A 14714-nucleotide genomic window follows, 5' to 3' on the forward strand; every position below is an offset into this window, starting at 1 on the left:
CATAATTTGATAACTTTTCATCGTGCTCCTAAAATAATTTGTGTGCTACTAGATTTTTCAACTTAGGCGCACACGTGCTACTTGGAAAAATGCTAAGCGTCGAGCTCTGCTCCCATCCACTCCCACGTTACTGGATTATCTGAAAGGCCTTTATTTTCTGCTCCTGTCGCATTCCACTTCCATGTCCGCCAGCATGTACGTATATGTATGTACTCTGCCATTGAATGAGTTAATAACTGTATGGCATCTTTTCCATGTACTGTAGATGTCTTTCCTAGACCAGACAATATTTCAGAGTCATGGCGACAGCATTATAGTACCTTATTTAATTGCATTACTGCAAAGTGTGATTTGTATTAACGTGGATGATATCAAGAGTAATGACTCAATGGCGATAATATCACATGAGGTGTACCAGGCCGTGCACAAGTTGTCTGATAACAAAGTTAAGTGCCTTAGACCATATTAGTACTGCAGCATCTGAAATATGTTTCCGTTTGAGGGCAGCTCATCTCCTTGCTATCAGTTTAACTGGTCTAATGTTCCCATGGCCTGCTGCCAGACTCCATTATGTCTCTGTTGTTAGTTCCAGTCATTAAGGACAAAGCCAGTCAAGTAAGAACTGCATGCCCATAACTTTAGCACACTGTCAAAGGTCCTATAGAAAGAATCTGGCCTGGGCCGGCCGAGCGGTCCAGGCACCAAGGCTGATTATTCGAGTCCTGATCCCGACGACCTTTGCTGCGTATCTTCCCCCCATCCCTCTCCCCCTTTCCTGTCAAACTACTGTTAATCTATAAAAGGCAAAAAGCCCAAAAGAAAGCTTTAAAAAAATAATCCCTGTGGATATAATGAATATGATTATTCACTCTACATATAATCCGTTTTTAAAGCGTAGCAGGGCGCACTGCACCAAGTGAATGTCTTAAAAGAGACTGCAAAGAGAGAATTCTGGCCTACTGGTATGCCCACCATGTAAAATGGGGGGATATGGTTTCAGCCTATAGGGCTGGGCGGTATGGAATAATATTATCACAATATAATTTAAACACAGACAGTAACAGTAATGGAATAGTTACTTCAGAACCATGGGCAGCGGCTACAGCTACTACAGAACCATGGACAGCAGCTACAGTTAGATCAGCACCATGGACAGCAGCTACAGTTAGATCAGCTCCATGGACAGCAGCTACACTTAGTTCAGCACCATGGACAGTGGCTACAGTTCGTTCAGCACCATGGACAGTGGCTACAGTTAGATCAGCACCATGGACAGTGGCTACAGTTACTTCAGCACCATGGACAGTGGCTACAGTTACTTCAGCACCATGGACAGTGGCTACAGTTAGTTCAGCACCATGGACAGTGGCTACAGTTAGTTCAGCACCATGGACAGTGGCTACAGTTAGATCAGCACCATGGACAGTGAGTACAGTTACTATAGAACCATGGACAGCAGCTACAGTTAGATCAGAACCATGGACAGCAGTTACAGTTAGTTCAGCACCATGGACAGCAGTTACAGTTAGTTCAGCACCATGGACAGCGGCTAAAGTTAGTTCAGAACCATGGACAGGGTGTACAGTTACTTCAGAACCACGGACAGTGGCCCCATACAGCGGCGCTATGTTCTAAAACTAAATGAAGACATTTCTAGAGACTATGACTAAAACTGCTGCCAAAAACAACACTGTTCAGGGGTCTGCTGTGACAATAGTCACACTATAGGCGCCACCATCGCTCTAAATGACACAAGCACACTTCAGGGGTCGGCCTAGTCCTGGTCCAGTGTGTTACCGGCCTGGTCCAGTGTGTTACCGGCCCAGTGTGTTATTATTTAAACTTATCAGTATGCAAAAAAAATCACACCCGTGTGAAGTGAGGGGCGCTCTTATCATCATACATCATCTCACTCTGGCCAATCAGAATTTGCATCTCTCACCTCGTCTTCAATGTTTGTGTTTAAGCATGTTGTACTAAAAGCTGGCCATTCATTGTCAATGGCCTTTAATGTTTGTGTTAGTGCAATGTTTGTGTTTACACAAAGCCTCAAAGCTGGACATAGGAGGGGCCAGCGCCCCTCAAAAATGACCGTGTATAGTATTTAGTCCGAGGAGTAGCTCAGTTCTGTGCATGCCGGGTTGAACATGATATACGGTAAGAGTGCTATTTTAATCTGTGGATACAAAAAGGACAAATGTCTGCACGTGCACGCACGCACACACACACACACACACACACACACACACACACACACACACACACACACACACACACACACACACAGTGAGTGTGGCATGCTATTATTTTCACTGCAGTGGGTTAATTAAAATGGAATACAGGGGTTAATCAAAACCCTGCTAATCATGTCAACCGGGCGCAGCTGCGGCCACATTATCTGCCACTCAGGGTAGGGTGGGCGTAGCGGGTTAGACGTACCTCCAGATTTACTGCTTGGTTTAAGCATTCATGCCGTGTTCACTTTGTCACCATCAAAACACATAACAAAGGGGGGAGAGAGTGCAAATGTAATTGTGATAGCAATGAGACAATAATATAAGAAAAGAAGAGAGGGCAGGGTGGGGAGGGGAGGGGGCTTTTACAAGAAGCCCAACAACAGCGGCAGAATGGAGAGGAAGAGAGGGGGACGGATGTAGAGAGGAAGACCCCCCTTTGAGATCCTCAACAGATTGTCCCCCTTGCCGCAAAATGGAGGGAGAAACAAACTCACTCAAGGGTTACCATTTTCCCATTATGATACGGTGTGTATGTGTGTGTACGTGTGTGTAAGCGTGCATGCATGCGTGCGTGAGACTGTGTGCGTGCGTGTGAGACTGTGTGTGTGAGACTGTGTGCGTGTGTGAGTGAGACTGTGCTTGCGTGTTTGAGACTGTGAGTGCGTTTGCGTGTGCGACACTTCATTCTCCAATTTCCCCTTCTTTCATTGGTTCTCTCATTCATGTGGCTGGCCTATTGATCCCAATTTTACCAGACCATTTCCCTCCATGCTGCTCCAAACCACTCCACCCACCAAACATAATTGCACCGTATAGTCCCTCCTAAAATTAACAGAACATAAAAGGCGAGAGAGGACGTCCCTCCTGAGACAGTATTTGTCTCACTTCACTCGTGTGAAGTGAGCGCGTTGCCCTTCATGAATGATGATGTTGTATCATGACATGAGCGCAATACGCCATGGCGACAGCATGTGGTCGTATTCTGCAGTGGTCATTAAGGGTGCCTAATGCCACTGCAAGTTTGGGGGAAATGTGCATGGTTGGAAATTAACTAAATGAGGCACACTAGCCTCCATTTTGGTTTCATGCAGGCCCTGCTTACATCTGCTGTACAGTTGTGTGGTGTTATAGTTATAAAAACAACCGTGAGTAATTCCATCAAGTCAAACTAATGTCAGAAATGTAGTTCAATCAAGATAACATTTGTATACTTACATCTAGACATCATAGAGATGTCTGTGTTGTACAAACACTGATAGCTCCAGAAGTGAGTGCAGTGTGCCTTTTTCCTCAAGAGCTTGGGTGGAGGTCAAACGAGTCACAAGTTACAGTACGCCTGTTCAAAGATATGCGTTTCCTGCCAGTTTGGCATGACCCTCTACCATTCTGCAACTGCATGGTTCTCCTGCACACTGGAGTCGGTGAGGAGGCGCTATTCTGAGAAAGACCTGGAGCCAGGACAAAATACCTCGTCGATTCACTCTCTTTGTGTGACACACACACACACACACACACACACACACACACACACACACACACACACACACACACACACACACACACACACACACACACACACACACACACACACACACACACACACACACACACACACACACACACACACACACACACACACACACACACACACACACACACACGTCTCGTCTGAAAGAATTCAGAGAGAGAGAGACACAAAAAAAACACTTGTGCACACTCTCGGCCAAATGCACACCTACAGAGGGGGAGTGACATGAGAGTACAGTATAGCTGCAGTTCTTACAACCTTGTTGCTTAGCAGCCAGTTGGAAGTGAGAGCGGAGCGGGGGGGGGGCTTTTGGCCGGGGCCGTGCCCAAATGCAATCTCTCACAGTGTCACCTGGCCATGCAGGGCACACTTTTTAGATGCGGAGTCGGTGGCATTTCATATTTCATGGCATAATTGAATTCAGAGAGAGGCATACGGGTATACGTGAGAGGACCAGAGGGTGGAGGTGAGATGGAGGTGGGGTGTTTGGTGCAGGAGGGGTCCAGAGTTGAGCCCTGCTGTCTTGGGTCACAGACAAAATCTGGTTATGAAAGTGATGAGGGGTGTCAGGCGGAAAATAAGAATGTTGCGGCTATACTGTACCACCCAGAGCCCTGGCTGCCCTTATATACAAACTCTATACTGTACCACCCAGAGCCCTGGCTGCCCTTATATACAAACTCTCAAACACATCTAGCACGCACTGCGCAAAAAGCATGGAATACGGATGTGTATATTACAGGAAACTCCCGTTAAACTTTCCAACAAACTCCGGTAAACTCCCGAATTGTACCATCACACCTGTATATTACCGTATATTAACTGTATATGCCCGCTAAACTTGAGATTTACGGGCAAAATACAGTGCCCATAATTGCCCGTTAACTCCTCTTTTCACGCTGTGACGTACACACAATGACACGCACAGATAACACACACCTTATGTGCAATTTTAGGAGTCGGACAAGGACATGCTGACTTGATGTGAGCTTGGCTTCCATCTGTTGGCTTTATATTGATCTGAATGTTTTCAATGATACTTATGCATTATGTCTCTTTTGGGATTTTGCTGCGTATAAACAGGATTTTCTTTGCTTATTTAGGGGTGATACGGGGAGATCCATGTCTCTGCTTTGGCTGTCCTCCCCAAGAAATTAATGGTATTCATTTCTATTGCTGGTATATGTGGTCAGACTGAATTAAACTCATTTTGGGAAATGTAGTCTGATACGTTTGATATTTAGTGTTGACAGTAGCACAATATTTAGGTATAACCACATTAATCCTGGCATCCCCATTTTGGGTAAAGTTTTAACTTTGTATATTGTATTAACCCATTCTGGGCGGGAACCCCTTTTGGTATTAGCATTATGCTACGAGCTTGTAGGTCTGCTATTTGTTTTAAACCGAAGAACGACTGACATAGAAACAGAGCTTTTTCAGAAAACTGTCAGGATGTAGAAGACATTTTTAGTATCTGATCTCAGGTCAGAATGGGTTAAATATATAAATCAAACGTTTGGGTCTCAGGGCACCCCTATTACACAGCATTTTCATCCACAGCACACCTACTGTATATTTCATAAAACTTGAGACTTGATATTGGTCGATTATTATTATTATTAAAGTATTCCACGGTGCCCCATGCACTTTGAGAAACCCTGGGCTTCGTATTAGGACTACAACTATTCCCATCATTTCAATCCATCTGATAGCTGCAGCTGATTACAACTAGCAGAAACAAGACAGAAGGGAAAAGAAGCAGCTGAGATGCTGCGTTGCTATAGGACATAATGTTGAAGAGAGTCAAAGCCAGTCAGGGTGAAGTAATCACGAGCGGAAATAAAAAACCAGCCTTATTTAATCTCTCACATTTGCGAAACAAAAGCAATTACACTTCCAGCATGCAAGCGTTGCCGCGAGCTCCCTAATAAACAAGTGGCAGGCTGCCGCCATGTGGACTGGCGCGGGCCGTCGTCGTGCCAACAACAGGCAAACTGAGGACAGGTGCTGCTTCCCCTGTCTTAATTCACACCTGTCCGTCCAGATTGCCTCCTTCAGCCCATCCAAAGAGAGGGGCAATTCACTGCTTTGGCACAGAGGCGTCTACGCCATAAGCCGCTTACCTAAAACCTTGTGTGAGTTTATCTGCGAGGCAAGGCGAGAGATGAGGAGGGGAATTGACAGAGGGAGAGGTGAAGAGAGGTTGGCAATATAGAGATGGGTGGCGAGGAGGACAGCGGGAGAAAATTGGGAGATTGATGAGATAGAGGATACAGTGGAGGAGAGGAGAGGAGGGATGAGGGGAGACCGAGAGACTAAGGGATTCAAGACGCAGAACGATAAGGAGGGAGAAAGAAAGGAGAGAGAGAGAGGGGGGATTACAGTGATTGTATCCCTGACGGGGCATAAATTACCCGGCAGAGATGACAAAACGAGAGACGTGGCGACGCAAACTCCAAACGCCCCGTAACCCCCAGATTCCTGTGGGAAATACTTAAAAGACTATATTCTCTCTCTCTCTCTCTCTCTGGTTGTTTTCATTTCATTCAACTCGACAGAAGGGTGAGGCGTGGAGGGTATATGAAGGGTTTTCTATTTGAATACACCGAGGAGAGGAGAGGAGAGGAGAGGAGAGGAGAGGAGAGGAGAGGAGAGGAGAGGAGAGGAGAGGAGAGGAGAGGAGAGGAGAGGAGAGGCTGGGAGAAATCCCTCTCAGAGCTCATTGAAACATGGAAACAGCGAGTGATGCCGGGTTCAAACCAGGGATGCTGCACATCGGTACAGGGAGTAATGTCAAGCTAAAAGGAGGATGATTTGAATAAAAGTGCAGCGCGCTGCAGGGCGTGATGTTATTTACATGAGAACTACGGTGCAGAGCAGAGCGGGGGCGTTCAAAACCCACTGACGTGGACGTTTCGGTCAACAGAGTCACCCCAGTCTGTTGGAGGCTCACATATTGAACAGGCTGAAGAAATGTTCCAGCTCCAACGACTGCTAATATACTTATTTACTGCCTAAATAGTCTATTATTCATACAGTTAATATTCCATGCGCCCCAAATATGCAAAAATGAAATTGCGGAACTGTGGAAATATAGAGTTTAATTATGAAAGCACTTGTTCGGGGCAATAATGAGGGCCCTGCCTTGCTTTGTGAGAGGACTAAACCTGTGAGTAACTCAATTACTCTTACTATACTGGCAGATGAATGGATCTGATGGGGGGGGGGGGTCATATTTACCGTAAAGCGGGGCTCCCGGTCGCTATAGGCAACGCTTAGCTGGCTGTGTTTTGCCCTCCCAAAGATGGCTGTGTTTTGCCCTCCCAAAGATGGCGGTGTTTTGCCCTCCCAAAGATGGCGGCCCCCATTACAGCACACAATGCTGGGGCCGCTGATCTACAGTATATAGCTGTGTTTCTCTGTATTACAGCTCAGATTGAACGACGCGCCGATGCTAGCGGCTCAATACTAAATCCCGGTTAAAATAGCGATGCTTCTGTATAGTAGACAATGATCACATTACCTTTAGCCGAATTTCGCTTTAACTATTCTTTGGGGGACCGGAAACTGTCTTGTTTTTCAAGGGAAATACTGTAGAATGAGAGTATGGTGGCAGCAGCCGAAAGCAATGAGTTAAAAACAGCGCTATAGCCAAGCAGAGGAGAGCATGGTTGATCTGTGTGGGGGTGAAATGAGCGTCTTGTCAGAGCGGCCGTGGCTGCAGTCAGATGGCTCCTGCCGGGCACAGCGAGTGTGATGCAGCGCTGTAATCTGCCAACAACATCTGGACGGGGCCAGGCAGGGGGCGGAGGACACCCACAGTCTAAAGGCTCTCCAGCAATTTCAGAGCTGAAGAAAAGAGGCCATTCAGCTGTGCCCTATAGCCCCTCATGTGCCTCTCTCTCTCCGAGTCTCTCCCCTCCTATACTGTTGCTTGTGTGTGTGTTCTGAAATGCAAAGGGGGGGCGGCTAGCTGCTGCTGTCCTGATGCGTTTGCGTTTGTTTGCAGCCGATTCTTCCCAAGCACTCGTGAATTAACCCATTTTGACCTGAGATCAGACTCTGTCGTTCTTCGATTTTTCAAAATTAGCAGACCTACAAGCCCGTAGCGCGCCACTCGGTGGTGCGCTATGAGCTTGTAGATCTGCTATTTTTCAATAGCTAAAGCATAACATAATGCTAACACCAAAAGGGGTTCCCGCCCAAAACGGGTTAAAAATAAAAAGCCGGGCCAATCTTGCACGATCGATTTGCTTTTGTTTGAACACAGCGAAATCTCCCATGCGTTCAATGAAAAAATGCACAGTTAAGCATTATTGATCAGTGTGAATGGACAAATAGGGCTTGTTATGCCACGGCATTATATAAATAAATGCCCTATCGTTTTCAATCGGCTGTCGAAATCTACCACGTCTTTCTCGCTTGGCAAAGACGTGTCCAAAAAGGCCAAAACGCTTTCCATAGCAGCATTCTCAGATCCAGGTGGTTTCTGTTTCCCAGACCAATCCAAAAACAAACAGTGAAAAGTAGGTTAATACCACGATGACATTGGTACATTTAATATTTGCTTTGCGTTTTCCCTGGCTTGCCTTACAACACATGTATAAGGATTTGTTTTAGATTCTGATTTCCCTGCTCATCAATAACTCCATTTTGCACCAAACTCTTTCTGTGTGTGTGTGTGTGGGGGGGGGGGGGGGGGGGGGGGGGGGGGGGGGGGGGGGGGGGGGGGGGGGGGGGGGGGGGGGGGGGGGGGGGGGGGGGGTGTGGGGGGGGGGGGGGGGGGGGGGGGCTTAGCTTTGATCAGATTGAGACTAGCTCAGGACATTGGTTGCCTTAACCAAAGTGCCGTGTCATCACTGTTGTCACAGGAGCCATGCATACAAGCTGACTGAAGCGAGAGAGGCAAGGCTTTTTTTTTTATTGTGAGCGTTATGGAAAAATAACAGCCGGGCTCACAGTCAGTCAGGAGGGGTCAGGGGTCAGGGGGAACAACATTAAGGAATGCACAAGGCACAAGAACAGGGGGGGGGAGAAGAGGTTGCAGGTGCATGTGCTTTGCTGTGTGTTTTGTTGCCCCTTCCAAAAATGTGAACCGTCATTTCTTTATTTGCCGCTTCAGGAGGTGCGAGGGGAAACAGGGGTAAAGCTGCAGTGCTTACTTAATGAAACTATACATCAGCCTTATGGAATGCGCCCGGACTCTCTCTCTCTGGGGGGAAACGCGCGCCAGCCTGGCCCCTTGCTGCCGTACAGCGTATATGTGCAGATACAGATACAGGCACGTCTGGCCTGGCAGCGAAAACAGGTCAGTGTCCTGAGTTGGAACATCAATCGTGGCCCTAGCGGCTGCCAGCCCGGGCCAGCGGCCGTGTCCCGCCTTCCAGGGGCCCCCGCCCCTCCCACGGGCTTTCAAGGTCCCCTCACATCATCAATCTCAACCTTCTCGGTAACATGCGGGGTCGCCGACGACACTAATTAGACCCAAATATGGTTGCGGGGGTAAACCCTAAGAATAGAGCGGAAACAAGAGCAAGCCGTGCTCCCGTTGTTCTGGGGTGTTTCGGAGACGATGAGCCATTTAAACAGATCGAGTGTAACTACTGCGACACAACGCGGTGGGAACACACGGTAGCTCGCCTTGTATTCATTAAATTGCCGTGCGTTGGGACGACGCAAGTGAATTGAGCCGTTACTAGCAATTTATGACTAGTGGGACTTGGCAAGGTATAACAGGAGAAAGTACAGCTATAATGAAAGTATTGCACTGGGAGAGTTTTGGGTTTTTTGAGCTTGGGTACAATTCTTGGAAAGTGCCGGGGAACAACAGCATGCTCACTTACTGGAGTTGCTTTTAGCATTATAGCCGGACATCTGGGACATATATGCCAAGACCTACACATACAAGGACAATGTCTCGTTCAAAATCACTGACAAGTAAAAGAGTAACTCAACCTCCAACACCTTACCCTTGCCCTAATAATGCAAGAAATAACAAAACAAGCTCTGCATGTTCCCAAGCAGTTTGACAAACGGTCGGTGCCATGCAGCTCAAAAGGAAACTGAGCTAAAGCCTTTGCATATTGCACACATACTGGTTCAAATGGAAATACCTCTGCAGTCCAGGGGGTCCCCCAGGTAGTTAGGTCATTACATTTCCATTTGACTCCATTTCGTACACTCTCAGAGTTAAATTAAGACTGCATGGAGATTGAATCAAGTAAAAAAAAATATATATATACATCAAATGAGGTCCTGCATGGCCTAACCAACGCATATCAAACAGTGCATGTCCTTGAAATTAAAAAGGTTGAGAATCACTGGCGCATAAAGCTCCACTGTGCAGTTCTGTAAGTCCGTCTGATGATTCTCTGTAGTCTGGTGAATGTTCATAATATCGGCTCTGTCCGCGGTAGGAAACTTCATATGTCCAAAATGTTTACTTTTCTGGATTCAAAATCATACAGCGAAACAGCAAAAGTATAGCGGACTGACACGCATGTGGATCTGCTATACTTTTGATATACTACATGGTCAAATATAGGGCGTTGATTTACGAAATAAATATCCATGCATTCATCCATCTTCAACCGTGTTGGGTCGCGGGGGCAACAGCTCCACCAGAGAGCTCCAGACTTCCCAGATAAGAGCAACATTAGTAAATTCCTCCTGTGAATGCAATCGCTCCAACTCAAAATATGGAGATAAGCGGTTTCTGCCCAACAGCAACGATATGGGAACTGCATGGGGCCCCCTCTGCTATGGGCCCACCCTGACGATAAGCCACTGCTGAGAGGCAATGCTGGTTGTTGTTGGACCCTGTTCCCGGGGGCCACCCTGTTCCCGGGGGCCACCCTGGGGACTGTCTGCTCTGGAAACACATGGCCACACAGCACCTGCCGCTCAGCACTGGAAAACCTCCAGGTGTTGATTTAAATTAATTTGAATCTCAGCGTTTTGGGGGACAAAAATAGCTGATCTATACATGCTGAAAACGTATGACGCTGTGACGTGTTGTGAGGTCGTCTATTTTTGGGGAAGATGTTTGGTCTAGTACAGAGCCACTCAGGTCCAATTAGGGTTCAAGTGTCCACACACACACACACACACACACACACACACACACACACACACACACACACACACACACACACACACACACACACACACACACACACACACACACACACACACACACACACACACACACACACACACACACACACACACGAAACAAGGGGCCATGCATGTTGGATGTGGACTGGATGGTAAATGTCACGCGGTGCCTCGCTGTTCCTCCAGATAAGAGAAGATAAGAGGTTTCTGCCCGACAGAGACCATATAAACCAATTTGTACACACACACACACACACTCGCTCGCTCGCGCACACACAAACACACAGAGTAATCACAGGCACCCCTGTGGTGATCGTCACATAACATTCAAACAAGGCCGAGAGAATGTCACCATCAAACGCAGCCCATTATGCAGAAGTGCAGCGTCGACCCGGGTTCAAAATTCAAATTGAGTTCACGGGGGTCGGCTGGCAACAGTGAAACAGCGCCAGACCATACGCCATGCACTCCATTTCCAATATGCCACCCGTTAAATAACTCATGCTCCAGTGTTGTGTGTGGTGCGGTGCGGCGTGTGGCATTTGCCGTGGAGCTAGCCTGGCCCAGCCAGCGTGCTTTCTGGTCTAGAGGGGTGCATGGGTAGCACCGCCCCTGCCCTCCCTGGTAGAAAACAGTGGAGAAAAGTGACGTCACCATTATTTGGAGCGACGCCTCCTCTGCACTGTAGTTCACTCACACTCCTAGACCAGGAAATGTGTGTCGTTTTCCCAGGCTTAACATTTTTGAGCCCAACGAAAATAAAAGCCTGGGTACCGAGGCTACCGTGGAACAGAATTAAGCTGTTCAATGATAGGAGGGGGGAAAAGCATGAAACTTGTTTTATGCTTTGTTGTTTTTTACTTATTTTCCTTGCTGGTTCAGAACTCACGAACTCACGCGCAATCCATCACCCTAAATTCTCATAAAAAAAGAAACAGACACAAATGACAGTGTCAGTGTTGATTGTGTGTGGAAAAAAATAATCCTTCCATCCTTCCTAATTCAGACAGCTGACATTTTTCTCAAAAGAGTTCTAATGCTTTATGCTCCGTCGTACGACGTGTGGCACATGGCAGAAATGGCTGATCTACAAGCTCAGTAGATCACAAAGCGATGCATCCGTGAAGCGCTGTGCATGCATGAGCTTGTAGATAGAGCTATTTTCGGCGTGTGAGCCTATAAAAGCCCGTAAAAGCCTAACCGAAAACTACAACATGACGTCACTGAGCCATGGTGGTAAGCTCACCCAAACACATGCATCTCTCTGTTGTTTTACTAACCACCATTTCGGTGGTCCACTTATCACCTAAAACTGGAGTATGAATAGGCCTGAGAGTGTACAAAATGGTCCATTTGGACCCCTGTATGGTGGTGGGCCCCGGACCAGAAGTTGAACACTCCAGATTTTACAACATAGTACCTTTGCATTCACCCTCCATGCATCCCTTGACCCACCAGTAGCGTAACGATATGCCTATCTACTGTACAGTGAGTAGTTACAGTGAGTGTCTTCCATATCCATTACAAAGTCAAAGAGGGCCCTGAGCACTGAGCAGCGTGCCGGGGGACTTATCAGTGAGCAAACCTGAACCGTCTGTCTGACTGAGTGTCTGTCTGTCTGTCTGAGCTGGGAGCTAGTTTAGTGTCTGGCCACAGGGCTGATGATGAGGCCCCGAGGGGCCCCCCATCCATGACTGGCTGGCTGCCTTCATTTCTCCCTTGTTGCAGCAAGACGGGCGAGCCGTTCGCTGTACAGTATAATAATGTGGGCAGGAGGGTGAGGTCTCAAACCTTGCCATGTCACTCCAGAATAATGGCCTCGCTCACTTGTAAATTTGACTTGCAGCATGCCAGGTTGTCTGGAGATTTCCGGCATGCCAGCACTTTCATCAAATGCAATTCAATCGCACTACAACCACACCCCCCACCCCCACCCCCCCCCCCCCCACCTCAGTCCAAAGACACAAGAAAGCAGAACCCATAATACAAATTATAATAATAAAAGAATAAATAGATAAATAAAACAAGGTGAAATAACCGAGAGGTAGAAAAAAGAAGGGGTTTCCGTTTTGGGTTGCAAATCTGCAGCTTTTCATTTGGAAAACAACAATGTTTTAAAGGCCCCGTGGAAGTCACGTAAAACCGCAGTCCAAACTGACAATGCCCCTCCCCCATAGAGGGAGGCTTCAAACAGCATGAAAACAACACGCTGCCAGCTTGCGCTGACGTCCAACATGGAGGCCAGCGTGAAGGAAAGCCTGTCAGAGCAGGGCCCGAGGAACAAGGTGGAGGTCTTACCTTCTACAGCATACTCTTCTGCTTCAGGGGGAGACCGGACCGCATGCGGCACATGGGGGAGAGGGAGAGAGAGAGAGAGAGAGAGAGAGAGAGAGAGAGAGAGAGAGAGAGAGAGGGGGGGGGGGGAGTCGTTAAAAAATAGTTTCGCTTTGTTTACACTCATTATTTTCATATACTGTATATCTTCTTTCAAACTAGGAAGGGTCAACCTGCAATGACATGCATAAGATCTAGGCATCCCAGCTAAGTATAAGAGGTTTAAAGGACACATGGAAATGGCACTTACACCCGCCTTATAATGAGAGCGCAAAATCTCTCTTGGAAGAGCCACCCATCAACTAATCGAATACCTTCCCCGTGTTTCTTCACTATAGTCCGATCCAGAAGAACACAGTTTGCCGGCCACTGCTACAGAGCTGATCATGAGGTTATGGGCTGTATTTTGCGTGTCTTAAGTACCAGGTCTTATTCCCTAACTTGAGTAAACTAAAGACCTGGAGGTGTTAGAAAAGCGGTAGAAAACTCTCGCTCCCAGATGTCATCGCTATTGGGACACATGCATCAGTAAACAGGAACCGGGGAAGGCAATGAAGGACCGGGAAGTCTTGCGTGGCATTGTGCAATCCATGATCTCGACCGCGGTCGAAAAATGATGATGATGATGTTTACAGTACGCAATACAAGCCTCGTTGAACCTATGTGCTTCTATGATTTGGGGGTCCACGCAATCCAAAACTAAAGTAGACTTGAGGTCACCGTCGGCTGAACAAAGACGTCTATGATAAGCACCAGACATGCTCTCTTTGACCTGACTGAAGCCTCCATCTGCTGATTTATTCCAAACGCGGCAAGGTAATGAATGGCCTAGAAATTCAGAGAGAAAAAGTGCAGAGATCTCTCACTTAAAATAAATCCCTATGGAATATCTCAAAACAGTAATCCTCTCTACCCACCATATATTATTATGTATATATATATATATATATATATATAATATATATACATATACATACACACTCTGTATAGGCAGGCAACTAGCATGGAGACTATGCGGTAGTCAAAGAGACGCCCCGCCTAAGGGGGAGACATCATACACACGAAATCCCATATATGTGATTCTGGCTTAACGATACAGCGTGGGGAGAGAGAGTGAGTCAAAGACATCGCACTCCAGCTGGGCGCCTCAGGAAAGAGAGCTAGCTAACTGTACTGTACCCCAAAGCGGCAGGGGCTATGTGCTTATTAATGTCAGAAAGCCGCCATTGTCTCCGGAACCCCCCAACCCACCCAACAGTGTGCTGAACAAAGCGAGGAGAACAGGCATCCAGCGTTGCATGGCTCCCCTATGGAGAACTCCACATTCCTGATCCTCTATTGTGGCTCCTGGGCATCAGCCTTGATGCGGCTGCTTTATTTATTTATTATATATACACACCGAGCTGCGGCACAATCAACAGCACCCTGAAGGTAGACTTACAGTACATGCCAAAGTGGTTCATTGTGTAAAGCTTTTAATGCACAGTAAAAGAAAA

General features: G+C 47.2%; 1 protein-coding gene across 1 annotated transcript in view; it reads right to left on the reverse strand.

The window, feature by feature from the left end:
• The window catches only part of nrxn2b (neurexin 2b), a gene marked incomplete at both ends in the record, with an annotated part of 864412 nt that overhangs the window by 782170 nt on the left and 67528 nt on the right, over nt 1-14714 (reverse strand). The window contains one exon of the mRNA XM_083789063.1: nt 13183-13203. Within this exon, the coding sequence (XP_083645189.1) occupies nt 13183-13203 (21 nt within the window). The remainder of the gene's footprint in view (nt 1-13182; nt 13204-14714) is intronic.

This window comes from Protomyctophum parallelum (assembly GCF_964188405.1).
Source record: "Protomyctophum parallelum genome assembly, chromosome: 18".
In the NCBI taxonomy this organism is placed as follows: Eukaryota; Metazoa; Chordata; class Actinopteri; order Myctophiformes; family Myctophidae; genus Protomyctophum; species Protomyctophum parallelum.